The sequence below is a fragment of the Odocoileus virginianus genome, chromosome 12 (assembly GCF_023699985.2).
Source record: "Odocoileus virginianus isolate 20LAN1187 ecotype Illinois chromosome 12, Ovbor_1.2, whole genome shotgun sequence".
NCBI classification, from domain to species: Eukaryota; Metazoa; Chordata; class Mammalia; order Artiodactyla; family Cervidae; genus Odocoileus; species Odocoileus virginianus.
In genome coordinates, this window is record NC_069685.1 from 66826108 (window position 1) to 66846412 (window position 20305).

Genomic DNA, 20305 nt, shown 5'->3' on the forward strand with positions numbered 1-20305 from the left:
TTACACTGCTTTTTTTAGGTGTGACACTATGACACACTCTGACCTCAGTACAGTGTCAACGTCCCCTTCACGGGCACTGGGAAACCAGAAACTTCATGTGACCTGCTTCACGGCGGCACCTCTGAGGTGTGCCGCAGGCCTTGTCCCCAAGAGATCAGTTTCAGCAAGAGCAAGATCGGTTTCCTGCTAAGTCAGTTAAGCAAAAATCCTCTGCCCTACAGACTTCCCTGGTGATCCACTGGTTAAGAGTCTGCCCTGCAGTTCCGGGGGTCGTGGGTTCAACCCCTGGTCAGAGAACTAAGGGCCCCCAAGGGCCACAACACAAAGTCCGAGCCCTGCAATGAAAGATCCTACGCGCCGCAACTAAGACCTGACGCAGCTGGATAAATAAGGGGTAAATATTTAAGGAAAAAAAATCCCCACCCTCAATACTTAACCATCCTCAGCATGTGACCATGCTGTTCATCCCCGCCTTCCCTGCTGACGTCCGCATCACCCGGGCCTGTCCCCTGCAAGAATCCCACTAGACCAGCGCAGCCGGAAACACCCCAGTCCCGCTGTTATCTGATCACTACCGCTCTCTCCCTGGTGGTTCAGACGGTAAAGAATCTGCCTGCAACGCAGGAGACCCCGGTTCGATCTCTCTTTCCAGAGAGAGAGCCTGACTCCATAAAGGAGGAAGACGAGTGTTCCCTTTCCTGTCTGAGCCTCCCGGTCACCCAGCAGCAGTGCTCGGAGGCCCCGGTTCAGACCCCGGCACCCCCGGAACGCCAGTCCTGCAGGAGGACGCAGAGGACGTCAAGCCCAAGGTTGGAGTAACCAGAGTCGAGAACAGGCATCGGGCGCCCAGCCTGCCAGCTCACTGTGGGCTGGGCGAGGTGCGGGCAGAGCGGGGTGTCGGGACAGACGCTGGGGCCGGGCCAGGTGCAGGAGGGAACGGGGGGCGGGAGACAAAGGAGGCCAGCCATCCTCAAGCACGGAGGCAACGACCGAGGCCCCGAACGGTGACCAGCGCCAGGCAGGTGCCTGAACACCGCCGCGCTCGGAGGCGTCCGGCTCAGGATGCCCACAGAACAGCCCGGTGTCCATCAAGAACAGACCGAGGCGGCCTCCCCCGGAGCTCAGGGGTGAAGAATCCACCTGCCAGGCTGGGAGACACGGGTTTGATCCCTGGTCCGAGAAGACTCCACTTGCTGTGGAGGAACGTGTTCCACGCTAGCTCCTCACAACCACTGAGCTTGGGCTCTAGAGCCCGGGTGGGGGGGCCACAACCACTGAAGACCCCACGCCTAGAGTCCGCGCTGCTCTGAGACGTGAGAAGCCGTGGCAGTGGGAAGTCCGCGCCCTGCACCCGGAGAGGAGCCCCTGCTCGCTGCAACCAGAGAGGAGCCCGCGCTGCAACGGGGACCCAGCGCGGCAAACAGTGCGTACATATACGTAACTCTAATGAAATAAGTAAATTTTTTTTAAAGTAACCACTTAAAAAGAAAAAATAAGACAAAAACAAGGCGGTTAGCAGTGAGGCTGGAATCCCTGGGATTCCAGACTCACAGCCACCCTGGGCTGCCCCGGCCGAGGGGAGCCCAGCCTCAGGTGCCGTGAGCCTCCTGTCCTTGGGTCTCAGCGCAGCCAGGACTGCCCCCCCCACACACCCGTCGCCCTTGCCCTGTGGTGCTGGCTGGCAGGTGGCGGAGTGCGGCAGAGGCGGGTGATCAGAGGAGCACCCTGGCTCTCAGACCCGGTCCCAAGGGACAGGGGTCCCTGGAGGCCCCGAGCCGGCCAGTTCCCTCAGCAGCTTCTCCGGCACCATGCCCCTCCTGGGAAGCCAGCCAGCCAGCCGCGGTGGGGCCGGGTGGGGACTCCCCAGGGTCGTGGGGAGTGAGGCACCTTCTCTGCCTGGAGGGTTTTCACGTCCTGCACCCGGGAAGGGAGGCGGGGTCCCCTGTCCTCCGTGGCCCCCTGGCACGTCCAGCCACTCCCCCAGGAGGCCTCATTGTGGGGGGGGTTCCCGGGGCACCGGGGCAGCAGTCAGGGCCCACCTCCAGGGCAGGGCAGGCAGGAGCCCCCTTAGCTGGGTCCAGTCAGCTGCCCCGTAAGGAAAGAGGGTGCCGGGGCTTCCTCCTGGGGTGCGGAGCCTGCAGCTGAGGCTGTGAGAAGCGGGTGCTTCCGTGAGAGCCGGAGCGCGTCCCGTGCTCAGAAGGCTGAGGGCCCGGAGGGCTTGAACCTGGGGACCCCTCGCCGGTCCCCTGTGGCGACTTCCTCCTCACCCACCAGGGGCTCCTCGGCCAGCTCCTGGGGCTGGGGGGGAAACAGCGCCCGCCCCACGGAGGGAGGCAGCTGCAGGCCCGGAAGCGGGGTCTACACGCCAGAGAGGGGGCGCCAGGTGGGGACACTCAGTCTCGTGTTTTTCCAATTAGAGGCGGCTCCTGACTGCCAAAGGCAACCCTGCAGGGTGCCACCTCGGGCTCTCCAGAGGCCAGGGAGGCACAAGGCCTCCCGGAAAAACAGGCAGAGCTGGAATTCCCACGGGGACAAGAGGCTGAGTGACAGGCAGGGGCCGAAAGGGACCCACGACGGCGCCAGCCCAGGTCTCCCACGGCGGACGATTCAGAGCCGGCCTGCCTCACTGTCCCCCCAACCTCCCCTCGGCGTCCCCGGGCGTCAAGCAGGGAAGAGCATGGGGCACCAGGGGAGGCGTGCGCGGGTCCGGGCCGGGGGCCCCCCGGAGCCCACGGGGAGCAGGGGCTGCCTCACCTGCACCTGGCCCTTGCCCGCGATCCGGTCCGCGCTCTCCCCGCCGTCCTCCTTGGCGAGCCGGGCCTTGCGGTAGCGCTTCTCGTAGCACAGGATCCTCAGCGTCTGCGAGCCCTCCAGCTCAATCTCAAACTCCTGCGCCCCGGAGAGAGCAGGAAGGCCCGGGTTCCTGGGCGGGCCCCGCGGAGCGGCGCTCAGCGCTGCCGGCCCAAGGGGCCCCTGATCCGCAGCCCTTCCCACACCGACAGCTCCCCTGAGGCCCTCCCCACTGTTGCCCGAGATGCAGACCCTCGGGAGCCGCGGACCCAGGAACATCACACCGCCAGTCTGGGAGCTCCCGGAAGCTCTGGGCCCCTCTCACGCCTAACCCAAGCTCCTGGAGCCAGCATCTCACAAGGTGGTCCCCCAACCACCTGCACCAGGGGCCCCGGGGCGGGGGGGGGGGTGGTGGTGGTTACAAACGTAGACCCGCTGTGGGCTCTGGGGGGGTGTGTCTCTGGAGGCCCACTGATCATGACCAGTGCCCACCCAGGTGAGTGCACGTGGGGGGCCAGGGTTAGGGGACACAGGAGTGTCCTCTCCTTTCCGCTCAGCTCTGCTGCGGACCTCAAGCTGCCCCGAGGACGGTCTATTTGGAAAAACAAAAACATCGACCCAGGCAAGGCGAAAGAGGGACCCGGGAAGAGAGGTTCCCCTGCAGGCTCTCAGCGTGTCTGCTGCGGGATGCATGGGGCCTGCTTCCTCCTCCGTCACCCCCATGACACCTTGGGAACTCCGGCGTTTCCCACCAGGGTTTCCGCCAGCATGGGTTCTTGGTGGGGAAACAGGGATCGGGGGGTCGGGAGAGCAGGTATTTCTGAGCCTGAATGGGGGCAGGGGGGGACGGTGCGTGTGCCAGGAACCTGCAAGAACCTAGATGGTCCACACGTGCAACCAGGGTGCCGGACTGCCCTGAAGGCCCTCAGCCCAAGCTCAGTCTCTGCAGCCCCCTCGGCAGTGTCCAGAACCTGGCGTGCCCTGCGTCTGCGGGGTCACGCCCTCCTGGATGGGTCTGCCTGGCTCTGACACCCCCCACCCCACCCCATCCTTAATCGCGGGACAGCCCTTAGCACAGGCGCCCGGAGTTCTAAGGACCAGGCAGGTCCGTTGGCTCCCCAGATGCCCGGCCCGATGGCGGCGTGTGGCACATCTAATGATCATGAAAGTGATGCTGAGAAAAGAGACCAGGGTCCTCTCCAGCCCAGCGAGGCACCCCCCAGCCCCCGCCCCAGGAGCAGAGCCCCGGCTTCCGGGCACCAAGAGTGTCACAGGACCCAAGGCTCATTCCAATTTCCGAGCAAAAACACCATGGAAACCTCCCAGATAAACTCAGCAACAAGGGCCTTAATGGTAAGAAGCCCTTTAAAGTTCTTTTTCCAGACACTCTGCCAGCAAAACAAGTGTCTCTGTCACTGGCGGAGCGGGGTGTGTGTGCAGGCAAATTCTCAGGAACACGGAGATAAAATCTCCTGGCCCGCCTGCTCCCCTGGGAGATTCCGGGAACACTGCTGGCACGGAGGCCGGCAGGGAAGCCCTCGGGGGGCACACCCCACGGATGCAGCTCCTCGCACTTGCCCAGAAGCAGGGCCTCACCTCGTTCCAGTTGGGCTCGGCCGTGTCCCTGTAGACGCGCGTCTTGGCTTTATTTACAAAGTAGCCGAAGGAATCCACCTCCAGGGTGCAGTACAGACCTGCGCAGGGCCACACGGAGAGCGGGACTGACCACGTGGCCCTTTGCCACCCATATTTCTTAAAAGCAGGTGTTATTTTCTAAATCACACACACACGCAAAAGTCTTCGGGTTTTTTTTGGTAGCGCTGTGATGCCTGCGGGATCTCGGGACCCCAACCCAGGATGGAACCGGTGCCCCCCTCGTCCCCTGCAGTGGAAGCACCAAATTCTGATCTCTGGACTACCGGGAAGAGTTCTGTTTTCTTTCTAAAACAAGACACCAAACCAGTGCCATCGAGAGTGGCTGCCTCACGTCACAAGAGTGCAGCTAGAAGCCTGCACCCGTCATGACATGCGCTCCCCTGTTCACGGACAGTAGCTCGGCGCCGGGAGTGAAGTGGTGGAGGGGCACGGAGCGGGGCTCGCTCCATCCGCGTTTTAATGAAGTTCTCCAGGCAAGAGTACTGGAGCGGCTTGCCCTTCCCTTCTCCAGCAGATCTCACCCGACCCAGGGATTGAAGCTGGGTCTCCTGCATCGCTGGTAGATTCTTTACTGTCTGACCCCCCTGGGAAGCCCTATTAATAAAGTTACTATACGGTAAGGGAAAATGTGTAGTTGAATAAGTATTCAGCCTTATTCAAACCTAGTTATAGTTACAACTTATACAACAGAAATTGTGTTGCTTATTTTAAAAAACGGCTCTACTGAGGTGCGAACGATTGTACCTTCACGTTCACCCACTGTGAGTGTCCAGCTGGGTGCTTCTGGGTAAGTTTACAGAATCCTGCAGGCATCACTGCCATCTGGTTTTAGTGCATTTCCATCACTCCTAAAAAGATCTCTTTGGCCCATTTTTCCCATTCAACCACAAATCTATAAATCTGCTTTTTCCGTCTATCCAAATCTTTTGCTCATTTTTAAAAGACTGGGCTGTCTCAGGCATGGCACTGTAAGCCTTCTTGATATATTCTGGATACAAAGCCCTGATCATATCCACCCGGCCTGGAAATAGCTTCTCTTCTGGGGCTCATCAGGGACTTCTTGTTTGGTTTTGTAGCGACAGTGGCATGGTCAGCAGAAGCGTGGCTGCCCCGCATCCTCCTCCAAGGGGCCCTAAGAGCTTGGGGGTCGGGCTGACAAGTGAGTGTGTGCTGAGCCTGCACCGCAATGCGACCAACCCTCACCACTCCAGAGTGGCTGGACAGGTGCCCCCAAGGGGAAGGATTAAAAGGGTATCCCTTCCGAACATCGGAGCAGCAAAACCTCCTCGGCACAGGGTTGGGGTGCCAGCCCTCGGCCTCCTGGGGACCTAGGCTGCATTTTGTTCTTGTTCAAGTTGCTCAGTCGTGTCCCTCTGCGACCCCATGAATCGCAGCACGCCAGGCCTCCCTGTCCATCACCAACTCCCGGAGTTCACTCAAACTCATGTCCAACGAGTCGGTGACGCCATCCAACCATCTCATCCTCTGTCGTCCCCTTCTCCTGCCTTCAATCTTCCCCAGCATCAGGATCTTTTCTAATGAGTCGGTTCTTCGCATCAGGTGGACAAAGTATTGGAGTTTCAACTTCAGCATCAGTCCTTCTGATGAATATTCAGGACTGATTTCCTTGTCTGTAGCAAAACCTGACCTCTACAATTGCATGACCTGCCTGCAGGGGGCAGCTCCCAGCGTCTGAAGAGCCAGATGCGGGCAAAGGCAAGCTCCACCCCGGGAAGCAACCCCACGCCCAGTGGGCGTTAGCAAGCACCACACCTCCGGGCGGTCAGCCGCCTCCCTGGTCCCCGTACCCTCCGGCTCAGGGTCCGGCCACCTTACTCCCCACACCAGCCACCTACTTGAACTCTGCTTAAAGCCGGTGGCAGAGTGGACGATGACATTCAGGAACCCATAGAGCCCAGGAGATTCGTCATCTGTGCAAGAGACCAGAGATGTGAGCGCCCGTCCTCCTGGGAGGGGCAGGCAGGTGGCAGGGCTCTGCTTCAAGGACCCTCACGGGGGGCACCGCGTGACTGTCACTTGCTTAGCCAGGGACAAGGCGACAACGTGAGCAGAAACACATCCGCTGTGGCCTCTGTTCTCGGGGACCTTAGGATCGAGTCCTAAGTTCACAACGTGGGCAAACCAGGGATGGAGATGAGACGTGACGGGTTCTCAGGACAGGAGAGGAGTCGGGAAGCACGTCACATGGAAGCACGCTCTTGTGTGCGAGTGCGTGTGCGTGAGTGTAACAGTGAGTGCAGGTGCGGCACGACCATATGTGGGGGCTGGTGGGGAGACAGGGAGCAGGGCCAGACCCGGAGCACAGAGGGTCTGAGGAGCGGCTCGGGACTCCGGTCTCCTGGGTCACCCCAACTTGTCCCGTCCACTCCAGGGAGAAGCCGACAGGAGCACACACAACCCCGGGCACGCAGGTCCCCAGCCCCAGGACAGCGCCAACAGCAGTAAGGAACGGCGGCCTGGAGGGTGCGGAGCAGGGGGCGGCCCACCTTCCTTGTTGATGGTCAGCGGGATGCTGTGGACGGTCTGGAGTTTGACACACGAATTCGTCAGCATCTGCAGCTCCACGGATGTCAGTGAGAAGCTCTTGAAACCTGAGATGGGGGCACGGGGCGCCAGCCAGTGAGTCTACCTGGCTCCTCGGAGCCCCCGGGACCCCCTGGAGCATTTTCTCCAGCCATCCTTGCAGCGGGCCCTCAGCACACCCCGGTGAGGAGGCCCACAGAGTCCACATGCTCCCAGGGAGGAGCTGCTAAGGGCCAGGTGGGGCGAGGCGGGGTGGGGGGGGCGGTGTTCAGGGAAGGTCGGGGGCCCCAGGGGCAGGCAGGGGTCAGGGCAGGAGACCCACGAGGCGGGGTGGGAGGAGCTCAGGGAGGGCCCGGGCAGGCTGGCGGTGGGCAGCTACGGAGGGCAGGGGGTCCTTTCAGCCCTCCTCAGGTGTCTCCTGCGTCAGGGCTCCACGGCGCACCTCACTTGGATGAATTCCACGGCCCAGCCCGCTGGGGAAAACGAGGTCAGAGACCACAGTGCCGATGCCCCTGAACCCGCATCTGGAGCCCCCCCGCCCCAGCCCGGGGGCCACTCACACTTCTTCTGCTGCTCCCGGATGTTCTCCCTCCACTCGGCCCGCTCGTAGTCGGAGGAGATCAGGAACGTGTAACTCTGGGGGCAGGGGGAGACCATGTCCCAGTTATCGCCTCCCCGCTGACCAGCGCCCAGCAGACCGGGTTCTTTGCCGGCCACCACGTGGAGCCGGCAGCGAACCCGCTCGGGGAACCCACAGCCCCGTGCGGCAGGCATCAGAGCTGGGGGGAGGGGCGTGGGGTGTGCTAGCAGCCGTGGTCCTGCACCCCCTGGCCGCCTGGGTCAGGGTGACACGTCGCAGCGCAGGGCCACCGAGTCCCCAGGACGGGTGTGCCGCGCGGAGGGCTGATGCCCACCAGCCCGGGCCCTGACGCGTAGGCAGGGGCCCCCGCGAGGCCCCTGGCAGGCGTGTGATGCCCACAGAGAAAGGCCCTCAGGGTAGAAAGCCCCCACACTGCATCCTTGCGCTGAGAGCCTGTGAGCCCCCAACCCTACGGAGACGCCCCTAGAGTCCCCGCCACCTCCCAGCCGTAGGGGTCCGGGCCAGAGCCCCAGAGCGGGGCGCCCCCGGGCCGGGGATCCACAAGTCTCTGGGGCCGACAAGGGACCACAGGCTGCCGGCGGGGATGGAGAGTGGGCGTGGCCTGCAGGTGGGGCGTGGCCAGTGGGGGGGCGTGATAGGCGCTGGCCAGCGGGGGGCGTGGCCAGCAGGCCGTGATTGGCGGGTGGGGGCTTGGCCTGTGGGCGTGACCTGGCTGCCAGGTGGGGCGTGGCCTGCCTGCGGACGGGGGCGCGGCCTGTGAGGGGCGTGACCCGCAGTGTGGCCAGCGGACGGGGCCGTGGCCTGCGTGGCGTGGCCGGTGGTCACGCACCTTCCCGTGGCGGCTGTGCACGCGGAAAGCCATATTCGGGGACATGAGGAGCAGCAGCGACTCCTGCTCTGAGAGCTTCTTCTTCAGCCTCTCGATGGCCTTGCTGCCCTTGTTCGCTCTCTGCGGGGAGAGGATGCAGTCAGGGGTCCAGCCCCAACCCAGTGCTGCCCGCTCCTGCTCAGCCTGCCCCGGGCCGGACCCTTAGTCCGCAGAGGACAGAAGCCCGTGGACAGGGCCTGGGCCATACCGTCCCGGCCGGGCGCGGGCTGCCAGAAGTGCTCAGTCCCCCCTCCTTGAGGGAGTAAGTCCTTCCCCTCACGGACCTCCCTTCTTTCAGTTTCTCCAAACTTAGGGCAACATCCAGGGGCCTGTGGTGACCCGGAGGGCCCCTGCCCTGCACATTTCAGTGTCCCGTCCCCTGGGAGCGAGGGGCCTGTGCTGGGTGAGACGCGCCCCCAGGACCTGGCAGGGAGAACCTTCCCTTCTCCCTGCCGTCTGTCGCCCTCCTGAAGCCTCTGTCCCAGGGGCACGGCCTGGACAAGTCCAGCAGTGGACAGGGCTCGACAGCCCTTGGGACACTCTGCCCCGGCCAGACAGACAACCCAGAAGTTCACACCGGTCCGGGGCTCCCCCATCCCCTGGGGGGGTGGGTGCAGCAGGGTGGGCATGGGCGGGCCGTGAAGGACGCTTGCCCCGCTGCACCCACCGCAGCATCTGCTGTCCCTGGTCATCAACCTTCTGGGGATCCACCCCGTCTCTGACCACCACACAGTACCTACAGACCCTACAGGTTGGGGGCTCGCCCCCGCTGTTCCCTCAGAACACTGCTCCTCTCCAGAAACAACCAGGGGTCTGCTGGATGCAGGTCAGACCCTCCGGAGGGGCTGCATCCCCCACCTGGGACTCGCTCCCCACCGGGGCAGTTGTAACAGGGGCAGCGGGGCAACTGCTCCAGACCTAATCCTGGACGGCTCCATGTCTGACGGGACACCTGGCGCCCCAAGTGCTCTCGGGGTCCCAGCAGGTCCCCGAGACCCGCAGTGGGTCAGAGGCTCAGCAGGTCCGAGACCCGCAGTGGGTCAGAGGCTCAGCAGAACTTGCCCGCTGGGAGGTGCTGCCGCTCCCGGAGCTGCACAGCCAGCCTGGCCCCCCGCCCACCACCATCTGTCCACCTTCTCTCTCTGGATGTCACTCTTGATCTGGGAGATCTTGATCTTCATGGCATCCAGCTCCTCGTCCAGCACCAGGGGGATGTTGGGCGCGGCCTCCGACTCGTCCACCGTCTGGAAGCTGAGGTCCGTGAGCGGGATGTACCACTTGCAGTCATACTGCTGGGTTTTGCTGGGTGGGGGAGAGCGGGGGGGACACATCAACAGGCTGCCCACCTCCCTCCGCTTAAGTCACTGCCTTCCAGTCTGGGAGCCCTAAGGTCACGGCCGTGACGTCTACCCGACCTTCAAACCCTGCCCGTGGTCCCCAAGACAGGCTGGCATGAGGTCACAGGCGGACACTGGCAACCCGGCCCCGGTGACCCCTGTGCAGGGGCGCTGCTCACATGGGACGCAGGCCCCAGAGGTCTGACATGCCCTCATCCGCTCTCTCCTGATGTGGGAGACCACTTAGGCTGCCAATGACTGTCAGGGCAGATGCCCTCAGACCTGTAGTTTGAGGGGCTGCAAATCCACCCAGTGTAACCCCCCTCTCTTGACAGACAGACGGGGAAACTGAAGCTCTCTTCTGATTAAATCCACTCAGCATGGCAACGGCTGAAGAGCCCAGTTCAGTGACTTGTCTTTTCCTTCATTGCTGCCCCTGCACCCTGGGCGGTCTGATCCCTGAGGGGCTGGGTGGGGTCTGCAGGCCAGGGCGGAGAGCCACTTAGAAGCCACCACGTTCTTGGCCATCAGCTGGTGATGTCTGCCAAGGGCCGGGGAGGGGCAGGCACCGTGCATGCCGCACCTGCAGCAGACCCTGAACCCCCAGACCTCTCTGGGTCATGACCTGACAGCTCCCCCCGAAGTCACTGTCAGGTTCCCCTTTTCCTGTTAAAAGTCAACAGCCCAGTCACTAACGCTGACCCAGGACATCTACTAATGATGACCTCTGGCCGTGAGCCTGGCACCACGTCCAGTTGGAAACAGACTGTAGCTTAACGAGGGTGGCCTGGCCCACAGGGGGATGACCTCTGCAAGCTGACTGGCAAGAACATCCAGTCTCCTTCTGCAGAAGCCGCCCCGGGTGCCCCGGACCCGCCGCTGGGCCGGGGGCCGCGCGGTCACTCACCCCCCGCTCTGTTTCTTGAGCTTCGTGCAGAGCAGCAGGTCGGTGAAGAGGAAGACGTGCCGCAGCTTGCGGGCCCCCTCCACCAGCTCCACCATAAAGCTGTCCTTGAGCAGCTGCCGGTGCTGCGGGCAGGGCGGGAGAGGGGTGGTCACGGCAGGGGTCGGGGCCTCTGCCCCCCGCCTCCACCTCCCAGTGCCCCCTCTGCCTGCAAGCACCTCACACCCCTCGCCCTCTGTCCACTAAAGTCGCCAAGTGCCCGGGGCACACAGCCTGTGGGGGAAGGTGCATGGACAGGGTCCCGGCCGCCGGCGTGGAGGCCAGAGGGCACAGTGCAGCCGGGGGATGGAGAGCCCGTCTGAGCAAGGGCGACCCGCGCCTCCCTCCCCAGGACAGCCCCAGAGACCCGGGCGGGAGGCCGGCCAGGAGAAGAGGGGATGATCTCGTGCGGGGACCACCACCACGCTGGCGAAAAGGGCCCAGTTCTCAGCACGGACAGCCGCCTGGTGAGCGGGGAGCGATCACGCTCAGGGCCAGGCCTGGATCTGCAGGCATCAGACGGCCGGGCAGGGGTCCCCCCACTGGGACCCCGCATTCCAGTCTGTCTCAGGCCATGGCCCACTGAAGGACAGCAGCCCACATGGGGTTCACACCTCTGATGCCGGCCCCAAGCCCTGAGGAGGCCTTGAACAGCAGGGGAACTCGAGGCAACAGCCGCCCAGCAAGCCCTGTGCTTCCGCCCTGGGGGCTGCCCTGAAACACAGGGGCGGGGCTTCCCAGCTCGAACAGGTCCAGAGCGTGTGGCTGTAGGTCGGTCATCAGTCGACAACCAGCGGCCACCGCCTCGTCAGCTGGACCAAGGCTGTGCCGTGCCGAGGACAGGAAGAGAGGCTGCCCCACGCACGCCCCGGGCCACTGGTCACTGGAGGCGACCCCAGCACACCCCGGGGGGGCGGGTTTTGTGCCCACTTTGCGGACAGGGAGCTCCGCCACCCGCCCCCGGCAGTGCAGAAAGCAAGCAGGGACTCAGGGCTCTGTGCCTGGGAGGAGAGGGACCCTCCCACCCAGCCTCAGGGAAGGCCCCTCAGAAAGCGCAACGGCCCCCAGTCTGAAATGGCTGCGGGAGGCGGGGAGTGCAGAGTGTCAGGCCCGCTCATCGCGCAGAACCCCAGAGCCGCCTCACCGCGGCGGCCCCCGGCGGGTCCGGGCACCGGGGTCCACTTCCTGGGGAGGCTGTGCTTCCCTGAGCCCCCTGCCAATGCTCAGCCAGGGCCCCCCCAGAAGCGAGTGCAACCTGGGCCGCCTGCCCCCCACGCCCACATCACCGTCACCCGCAGCTGGGCTCATGGCAGCCCGCCAGGCCCTGGCACAGGGCGCAGATGGTTCACACGGGCGCTGCCCGCGCCGACCACACCGTATGTGCAAGGGCAGGAGGGCTGCCCATGCGCCAAGGCCACGATGCGGGGTCACCGCCCTCTGCCTGCCCGTGGCCCCCGGGAGGCAGACAGGGGGTCTGTGCCAGGGGGTTGGGGGGGCCGGTCCCGGGACGCTGAAGTCCTCGAGGACGAACGGGGCGATGCCCCTCAGCAGGGGCTCAGCAGAGGGTTCTCCAGCCCAGGAGGCAGCACCAGGGGACCTTCCGTGAGCGGGGGACGGGGAGACGGAAGGGGCGGAGCTACTGGCCGTCGCCAGCAGAGGGCGCCCCAGCTCCAGCTCAGAGGCGGACGCTCCGGCCACAGGGCCCGAAGGCAGGAATCGCCTGAGGTCCCGGCCCCAACGGACCCCGTGAGCACCCCTCTCCCCGCCCCAGGCACCGCCTGCACCCTCCGGGGCCACCAGCATCAGGCTCCGCACCCGCCACTCCGTGTTGGCGGGCGCCGGCTCAGATGAGGGGCGGGGGGCTCTGAGGGGCGGACTTGGCAGCCAGGCCCCTCCCCATTCACCCTGGGGGCGGCGACGGACCGTGTGTGTCTGTGTCTGTCTCTCTCTCTCTCTGTGTCTGTCTGTCTGTCTCTGTGTGTGTGTCCCTGAGTAGGGGCGCGCCCCTGTGTGTGTGCGTGTCCCCTTGGTGAGCGGGCGGGCCCCTGTCTGCATGTGTCTCCAGTTGTGCCCCCGTCTGCACACCCGTGTCCTCCCTGCCCCGTGTGTCCCACGTGCCCACGGCCCGCTGCATGCGGTGGGGCTGCGAGGGAAGGTGCCAAGGGTGCGGGCCGGCGCCTCCTGCAAGAGACACGGCTTCACCCTCGGGTAGCCGCGTCCGCCGCGCCCGGCCCTGAGTCCGCACCCCCTTCTCCCCTCTCTCTGCAATGGGGCCGCTGGCTCGGACTCCTGGTTTCCCCCAGCCTCAGTGTCCTTCGAGTCGGGGACAAAAAGACCTCCCCGGTGGGCTCCCGGCGCCCCTCTGCTGAGTCCTCTGGGGGCCAGGGCCCTGGTCCACAGTCTCCCCGTGCTTAGGTCCCCGCTGATCCCCAAAACGCCTCTGCCGGGGAGACACCATCTCCCCCATTCCCCCAGACAAAGGGGTTACCTCGTGTGTCTCAGAGGAGCGCCTCTTTCCCGAAGGTCTCCCCCAGGCCAGCCGGCCGCCTCCAGCGGCCACCCAGACAACACGGCCCCTCGTCGGCCATGCGAGAGTAGGAGGCGGCCCCCAGCGGCCCCCCGAGCGCGCTGCACCTGAGCTCCGCTTCCAGCCTCCAGAGCAGTGAGAAGCCGACGTCTGGGGCGGAAGGCCCTCTGGTTGACGGCGCTTTGTTACAGGCTGCCCCCAGCCCCAGCCGACGAGGACAGCACCCGAGGAAGCCACGGTGCGACGCGGGCGCCGGGAGGACAGAGTGACCACGGACGGCCCAGGTGGGGGCCGAGAGGATGGAGGAGGTGCTGGAGGCGAGGAGCGGGTGGGCCCGGCTTGGCTCCCAGCAGGGGCTGCGTTCGGCACGTTCTGGCCCTGGGAGTAGGGGGGCTGCGGCCCAGGAGACAGCTCCGCTGAGTCACTGCACTCGGTGAGGAGAAGGGGGGTCCCAGCTGGGTCCACTGCTGGTGCGGTGGGCAGAACCCAGGACAGGCGTCCTTAACCAGCAAGGCCTGGGGCAGCCTGGGAGGGGCTCCCTGATCCATCAGTCACTGATTGATTAGTCCTGTCTGCCCTGGACCGGCACAGGGGTGCACCTGCCTTCATCCTGCTGGTGGTGATGGTTTAGTTACTCAGCCGTGTCCGACTCCTCGTGACCCCCTGGACCGTAGCCCCCCAGGCTCCTCTGTCCGTGGGAGTTCCCAGACAAGGATGCTGGAGCGGGTGGCCATTTCCTTCTCCAGAGGACCTTCCAACCAGGGATGGACCCCGCATCTTCTGCCTTGGCAGGGAGATTTCTTTGCCACCAAGGCATCAGGGAAGCCCGCGTCCTGGTCTAGCCGCCACCTACATCCCTTACTGTGCTCCCAGCAGACAGCCCTGAACGGAGGGCCGTGGTGAGGCAGACTCACGACCTTTCAGGGTCACTGGCCCTCCTCCCCGCTTTTCGTGGCCGAGACACCCACACGACTCCCCCCCGAAGAGCAGACACCACGGGCCACCAGGGCTGCATGCGGGTGGGGGTGCGGGGGCGGCAGGCAGAAGGCCAGTCCCCGTGAGCCCCAGCCCCTCCACACTCCGTCCCGCTCAGGCGCCCCGGGACCCCAGCCGTGGTCCTTGGGGAAGGAGGCCTGTGATGGAGACACAGCAACAAGGGCCTGGCTGCCAACTGCAGGCGACACCTGGCCAAAGGCAGCTGCTTCCAGCGATCGGAGGAGCAGGAAGGCGCCTCTCCTCAGGGATGCCCACTGCAGCGGGAGGCGCGGCACAGACCCGAGGCGCCCTGAAGCCGCTTCCCGGGAGGGGAGACAGAGCCCACGGGAAGGCCGTCTTGGCGGAAGCAACTCCCGTGTCTGCTGAGGTCATGTGAACTGGTGACCAGGGAGGCTGGGCAATCAGGTATGACTTCCCCCAGAGGTTAGGAGCTTAGGGCCAAGAGCCACCTGCTGGCTGCCCCGAGTGCCGGGCGGGTCAAACTAGGAACCGCCGAGCCCCCGGGACTCAAAGGAGCGGGCAAGAGAGGAAGCGGCTCCCAGTGGCGGAGGCAGTCAGGTTCACCGCCCGGCCCACACGGCCCCGTCCCTGCCTACACCCGCCCTGGTGCGTGTCCGGCAAAGGGTGCTCACTCTGGATGCCGCCCCCCGACCCGCACACCTCTGCCATCTCACTGCAAGTTGCCTGGCACAGGCGGGCCCCTCCCGGGAAGGGCAGAGGCAGCCAGGGTGGTACCTGGCCCCTCTGTGCCACACACCCTCTCCTCCAGGGACGACAGAGGGCAAGAGGGACTCTCGGTGGGGGGTACGGAGGGAGAGGGGAACCCCCAGAGGACGTCAACCCCATTCTCAGCTATGAACACACCACGCCCCGCTCCCTTACTTCCCCAGGGAGTCTTTAAACCCGCTGTCAACTGTCTTATCATGAAAGAATAGGCAGAAAAAAAAAAAAAAGAGAATAGTCAGAGGGGCACGGAGCGGTCTCCAGGCAGACAAATGCCGTCTGCCTTCTGGTCCATCTCCCCACCTGGGGACCCCTATCTGGCAGAAGTGTCAGGGGCTCAGGACACAGCCCCCACCGTGAGGCCACCACGTCTCTGCAACCCCACCCGGACGTCCCGCCCGCCGGCCGGGGTCCACCCTGCCAGGGCCAGGCGTCGCTGTGCCCGGCTGGGCTGCAGGGGACACAGCGGGGGCCGGCGTCCCCCGCCCGGGCAGTGGCCGCTGCACCCACCTCGCCCTTCTTCACGGTCATGGACTGCCGGCGGGGCGTGATCTCCTCATTGATGCTGGACAGGAAGTTCTGCGAGATGCGGAGGGCGTCCTGCAGCAGCGGGTGGTCAGGGTGGCTGGGGGGCGTGTGCTTCAGCAAGTCCTGTGTCGGGGGAAGGGTCGAGTCAGAGCCGCAGACGCGCTCGGGGGTGCGGACCCGGGGACGCCCCTCTGACTGCTGGGGCCACATGGCGGAGCACAGTGCCTGGGGGTGGTCCCGAGTGGAGCCCGCAAGCCAATGCTGTTTGCACGCTGCCTAGAGGGGCTCCACGCTGCGGCTCTGGGGCAGGTTCCTCCAGCCAGGGCCGGGAAGCTCTGGGAGGGGGCGGCCCCGTGCCCTGCAGGAGGCTGGCACCATCCGTGGCCTCAGCCCGCTCGATGCCAGTGGTACCCACTCGTGTGTGGCGGTATCAAGTGAAACCGCCTCTGGACGTGTTTCGTGTCCATCTAGACCACCCTGGTGCGCTGGTCTGTGCGAGGTCAGGAGAAAGCCCCCAACCTTCCCGACTCCTGCTCTCTTAGGTCAGAGCCTGGGAATTCCTCTCCCTGGGGAATGCCCGTCATTTGAGCTCAACGGCTCAAAGTCAACGGCTCCTGGGTCCAGAGACACAGAACCCTCTTGGCTCCTAAATCCTACGGCAACAAGAGCCTGGGGAGATGAGACAAGTCGGGGAGACTCCCGAGTGGGGGTCCCAGGCCAGTCCCCCCAGGCCTGGGCGCATTGCTGCCGGGGGATCAAATGAAGGGCCTCCAGGGCTCCAACGCCAGAGCCTGGCAAACGTGCAAACCGCAAATCTCATCTCATCGTCCTCCATCCACATGCTCTCTGCGACGTAAGACATTACGAAACATGCACTGGGGGGGAACCACGCAGCCCAGGGAAGAATGAGGCGGAGCTGCCCGGGCACCACCGCCCTGACGCAGCGCACAGCGGCCAAAGGCCACGCGCGGAGCCACAGGCCCGGCCGCCTGTGCGAGTGATTAAAAGTACGTCACGTGTGTCAGCATTAAAGATCCTCCTGGTGGAGGGCCCTTATGGGGAGGGAGCAGGAAAGGAAACGCACACTTTATAGGCTTCTGCGAGCTGGTCGTACATTTTTAAAAAATGCGTGTGTAAGACTTGCTCTAAAGACCCATGGATAGGGTCATCAGGCACTAGGGCTGGGGGCCTTTCTCCCTCTGTTTTCTTTTCTCGGTATTAAGACAACCCGGCTGCCCAGGCGGCATGAGTAGTAAAGAGCCGCCTGCCAATATAGGAGACTTAAGAGACGCAGGTTCGATCCTTGGGTCGGGGAGATCCCCTGGAGGAGGGCAGGGCAACCCACTCCAGTATCCTTGCCTGGAGAATCCCACGGACAGAGGAGCCTGGCAGGCTACGGTCCAGAGGGTTGCAGAGAGTCGGACACGACTGAGTGCGCGTGCACACACACACACACACACACACACACACACACACACACACACGGAACACGACCACTTAATAACGTGTGAGTGACTCCCCACTGTCCTCAGGAGCAGCCCCGCCAGCAGGACCTCCACGCGCCGTCCATCTGGTGGAGGGTGTGGTGCGACCACGGTCCCGGCAGGCACCTGGCATCCGTGCCCTGCCCCCTCCCCCGGGAGCGTGTCTCCATCCTCGAGGCCCTCCCCACCTGTGCCCGCTCTGATGAGGCACCAGGAGCCCCGGACCACCTCCCACCCTGGGAGCCCGGGAAAGGAGAGCTGCCTCACTTCTGCATGCTCAGCACAGGCGCGGGGCAGAAAGGGGGGCAGGTGGGCAGAGCTGACAGACCGCGGCGTCAGCCCCAGGATAGCAGAAGCCAAGAGCCCCAGGACGCGGAGGCCCCGGGCCCCAGGGACTCACGTGCAGGACTAGCGTGCTCCGGGTGACCCGGTCCACGGGCTTGTAGAGCAGGGCTGCGGGGAGACAGGCAGGGGCTGAGAGGCCGCCCGGGGAGGAGGCCGCCTGCCTGCCCTCGCTGCGAGGGTGCAGGAGGCACCCCACACCTCCCCTCTGCTCGGGCCCGGGGGGAGCCAGGCGCCTTGGAAGGCTGGGGCCGTGGCTGTGGGCTTTCGGTCCGTGACGTCAGCGCCGGGTCCGGGGCTCATCCCGGACCCAAGCCTGCGAGGCTGCCTCGGCAGCAGGCGCTCAAAGGCGGGGGTCAGGGAGCCGACCGGCTCCCTGGGAGGATGGGCCGGTGCAGGTCCCTGCGGGCAGACCAGTCCCTGGTCTCCACGCGGATCCAGGCCTGATGCTGAGACACAGCTCCCGGTTGAACCGGTGGGTCAGCTTGTTTGCTTTTTAGTGTTTATGTATGCAGGCTGCGCAGGGTCTTGGCTGAGGCGGGATCTCTGATCTTTTTTGAGGCAGGATCTTCAGCTGCCTTATGGGCATCTTTGGACCCCTGGACGCAGCGGCCAGGGCTGTCCCCTCTTCTCCGTGGCCGGCACGGCCCATCGTGGGCACAGAACTTAACTTGTTCTCCTGTGTTGGGGGCGTCTCTGCCCATGACCCCCATGAGCAGGGCAAGGTGTGCAGTGACCCCTGTTTCACAGACACGGGGGAGACTGGCTCAGGGCGGGGTGAAGCTCTAGCCCCAGCTCAAATCACAGGTGCTGTGCTGTGAGTGAGCATCCTTCTGAGAGCCAGAAGTGAGAAGGACCTTCCCGTTCCCGAGCCCACCCTGCCCAGAGGGAGGAGGGCAAACACAGGCCCGGGGCCCTCACCGCTCGGCTCTGAGCCCTGCCCAGCCTCTCGGGGCCTGCCTTCTACACAGTTCCTTCCACCCTAAACCCGTCACATCATCTGGAAGAAGGGACGATATCCCCCTGCAAGGTCGCTGGACGACAGCAAGGCGCTGGAGAGGCCGGGCGGGCGTCCCGCCCGCTCCCTGCTCCCCCCCCTCGCGATGGGAGGTCTGCAGCAGCAGACGGGGGCCCAGCTAGGCACCCTGTCCCCTCGCCGCGGCCACCCCCCACCTCCACCCCGGGGGCCCTGCTGGGCCCCGGCACTGAGAACTCACTTTCCAGAGAGTTCTTGGTTGTCTGGTCCTTGGCCTCCTTGTTGCTCCTGGCTCGCAGGTTCTGCAGAGAGAAAAGCTCATTTTCACGTGGGTTGAACAGAGCGGCCTTGATGGCGGCAGCGAGCTTACCCCCAGGAAGCTTGGGCAGCAACCTCACTCTCCTCTCACGCCGCAAACCTCAGGGGTGTGTCTGGGGCACAGTGTGAGGGGCAGGGCCGACTTCAGCATCGGAAAGTCTCCGTGGTGAGGCGCCCTGGAGGCTGAACAGCGCCCCAATCCTATAGGAGCAGCAGCAGCCCCTCCTGCTGCTGGGACGTCCCCAGGCATTGCTAAGTGTCCCCAGGGGACACGATCGGCCCTGGCCGAGACCTCCGACGCAGAGGGTCTGGCAAACCCAGACCCAAGGCAGCGCCCCTCCTGGGAGCGTGGACCAGCGTCCTCGCCTCAGTTAAACAGCGTGCTTGGACACAGGGGCTGGAGGGGGGGGTGCTCAGAGCACCCCGCCTCGGGGCAGCCACCAGCAGGCACGCTGCCTCCATCCCACCCTCTCCCGACTTTGCAAACGGCCTTGCCTGGGAAGCAGGCAGAGCTTTTTCAGTGGGTGGGTCATTTTTCAACATAACCGCATCACAGGAGCTGCGGATTCAGCCCGAGGTACCAAGAGAAACGGAATGAAAGGGCCCTGTGTGCCTGAAATAGTCCCTGGGAAGACGCTGTGGTTAATCCCAGCGCGAGGACGGGGAGCAAAAGAAAACCCAGCAGAGGGACGAGCAGCGGCCTGGAGACGCGTCCCTCACCTCTCAGGCCAGGAACCCTCCGGGGCCAGGCGCCCGACACAGCCTGGTGCCCACCGCCCCCCCGGGCTTTGGCCCTCCTCAGGGGCTCCTCCACCCGCCTGCCTCAGCAGCTCCCAGAGGGCAGGGGAGGGGGAGTGGGGAGCGCGCGTGAGCTCAAATCTGCAAAAATCAGGTGCTGCTCCGATGAGCCGGGGCGGCAGCCCACGCTTGGCACCCCCGGAAGGCACGATGCACGTGGGCCCCTTCATCATCTGGGGGCTCGGTGGGGGGGGAACTGCCTTAAGGAAACTTACAAGTCTGGTTTAACCCCGCAGCTCCCAAGCCGACTACAGACTCCAGAAGCCCTTTTCACTCGATTCCCGTTACCTATTTATCAGGGGCTTCCCTGGTGGCGCAGACGATAAAGAGTCTGCCTGCAATGCAGGAGACCTGGGTTTCATCCCTCGGTCGGGAAGATCCCCCTGGAGAAGGGAATGGCTACTCGCCTGGGGAATTTCAGGGACAGAGGAGCCTGGCGGACTATAATCCATGGGTGTCACAAAGAGTCGGACAAGACTGAGTGACTAACATTTTCACTTTTATTCTTCTTGTCACCTGTTTATTATCCGGGGAGCCCGGGCTCATGGAACCCAGCACGGGTAACTCCGGTCTGACCGGATGATGCCAAACACGGATTTGATCCTCTCTCAGGATCAGGCCAGTCCTGGGAGAGATGAAGGATCACCGCTCCGTGTCCTTGGAGGTGGACCTCCCGTCCCCAGAGCCGAGCTCTGACCCCCACCCCTGAATGCAAACCCCTACACCTGTGGCCTGCTCCTTCCATGTCCTTGTGGCTCATTTCACGTTTCGTGTGGTTCTAATTTCTCTGGGCCTGTTCTTTTTGTTGTTTGTTATTTGGCTCAGTTGTAGACAAACAGGATCTTTGTTGCGGCATGTGGGATCTGGTTCCCTG

The 20305-nt window shown here is 64.3% G+C and overlaps 1 protein-coding gene across 2 annotated transcripts in view; it reads right to left on the minus strand.

Moving 5' to 3' along the window:
- The window catches only part of BCR (BCR activator of RhoGEF and GTPase), an 88372-nt gene that overhangs the window by 11918 nt on the left and 56149 nt on the right, over positions 1-20305 (minus strand). For both annotated transcript variants that reach the window (XM_070475690.1, XM_070475691.1), the window contains exons 6-16: positions 18557-18617; positions 17398-17450; positions 15496-15636; positions 10704-10825; positions 9593-9761; positions 8421-8540; positions 7551-7626; positions 6954-7058; positions 6303-6377; positions 4387-4484; positions 2755-2889 (exon numbers count right to left, since the gene is read on the minus strand). In XM_070475690.1, the coding sequence (XP_070331791.1) occupies positions 2755-2889; positions 4387-4484; positions 6303-6377; positions 6954-7058; positions 7551-7626; positions 8421-8540; positions 9593-9761; positions 10704-10825; positions 15496-15636; positions 17398-17450; positions 18557-18617 (1155 nt within the window). The remainder of the gene's footprint in view (positions 1-2754; positions 2890-4386; positions 4485-6302; positions 6378-6953; positions 7059-7550; positions 7627-8420; positions 8541-9592; positions 9762-10703; positions 10826-15495; positions 15637-17397; positions 17451-18556; positions 18618-20305) is intronic.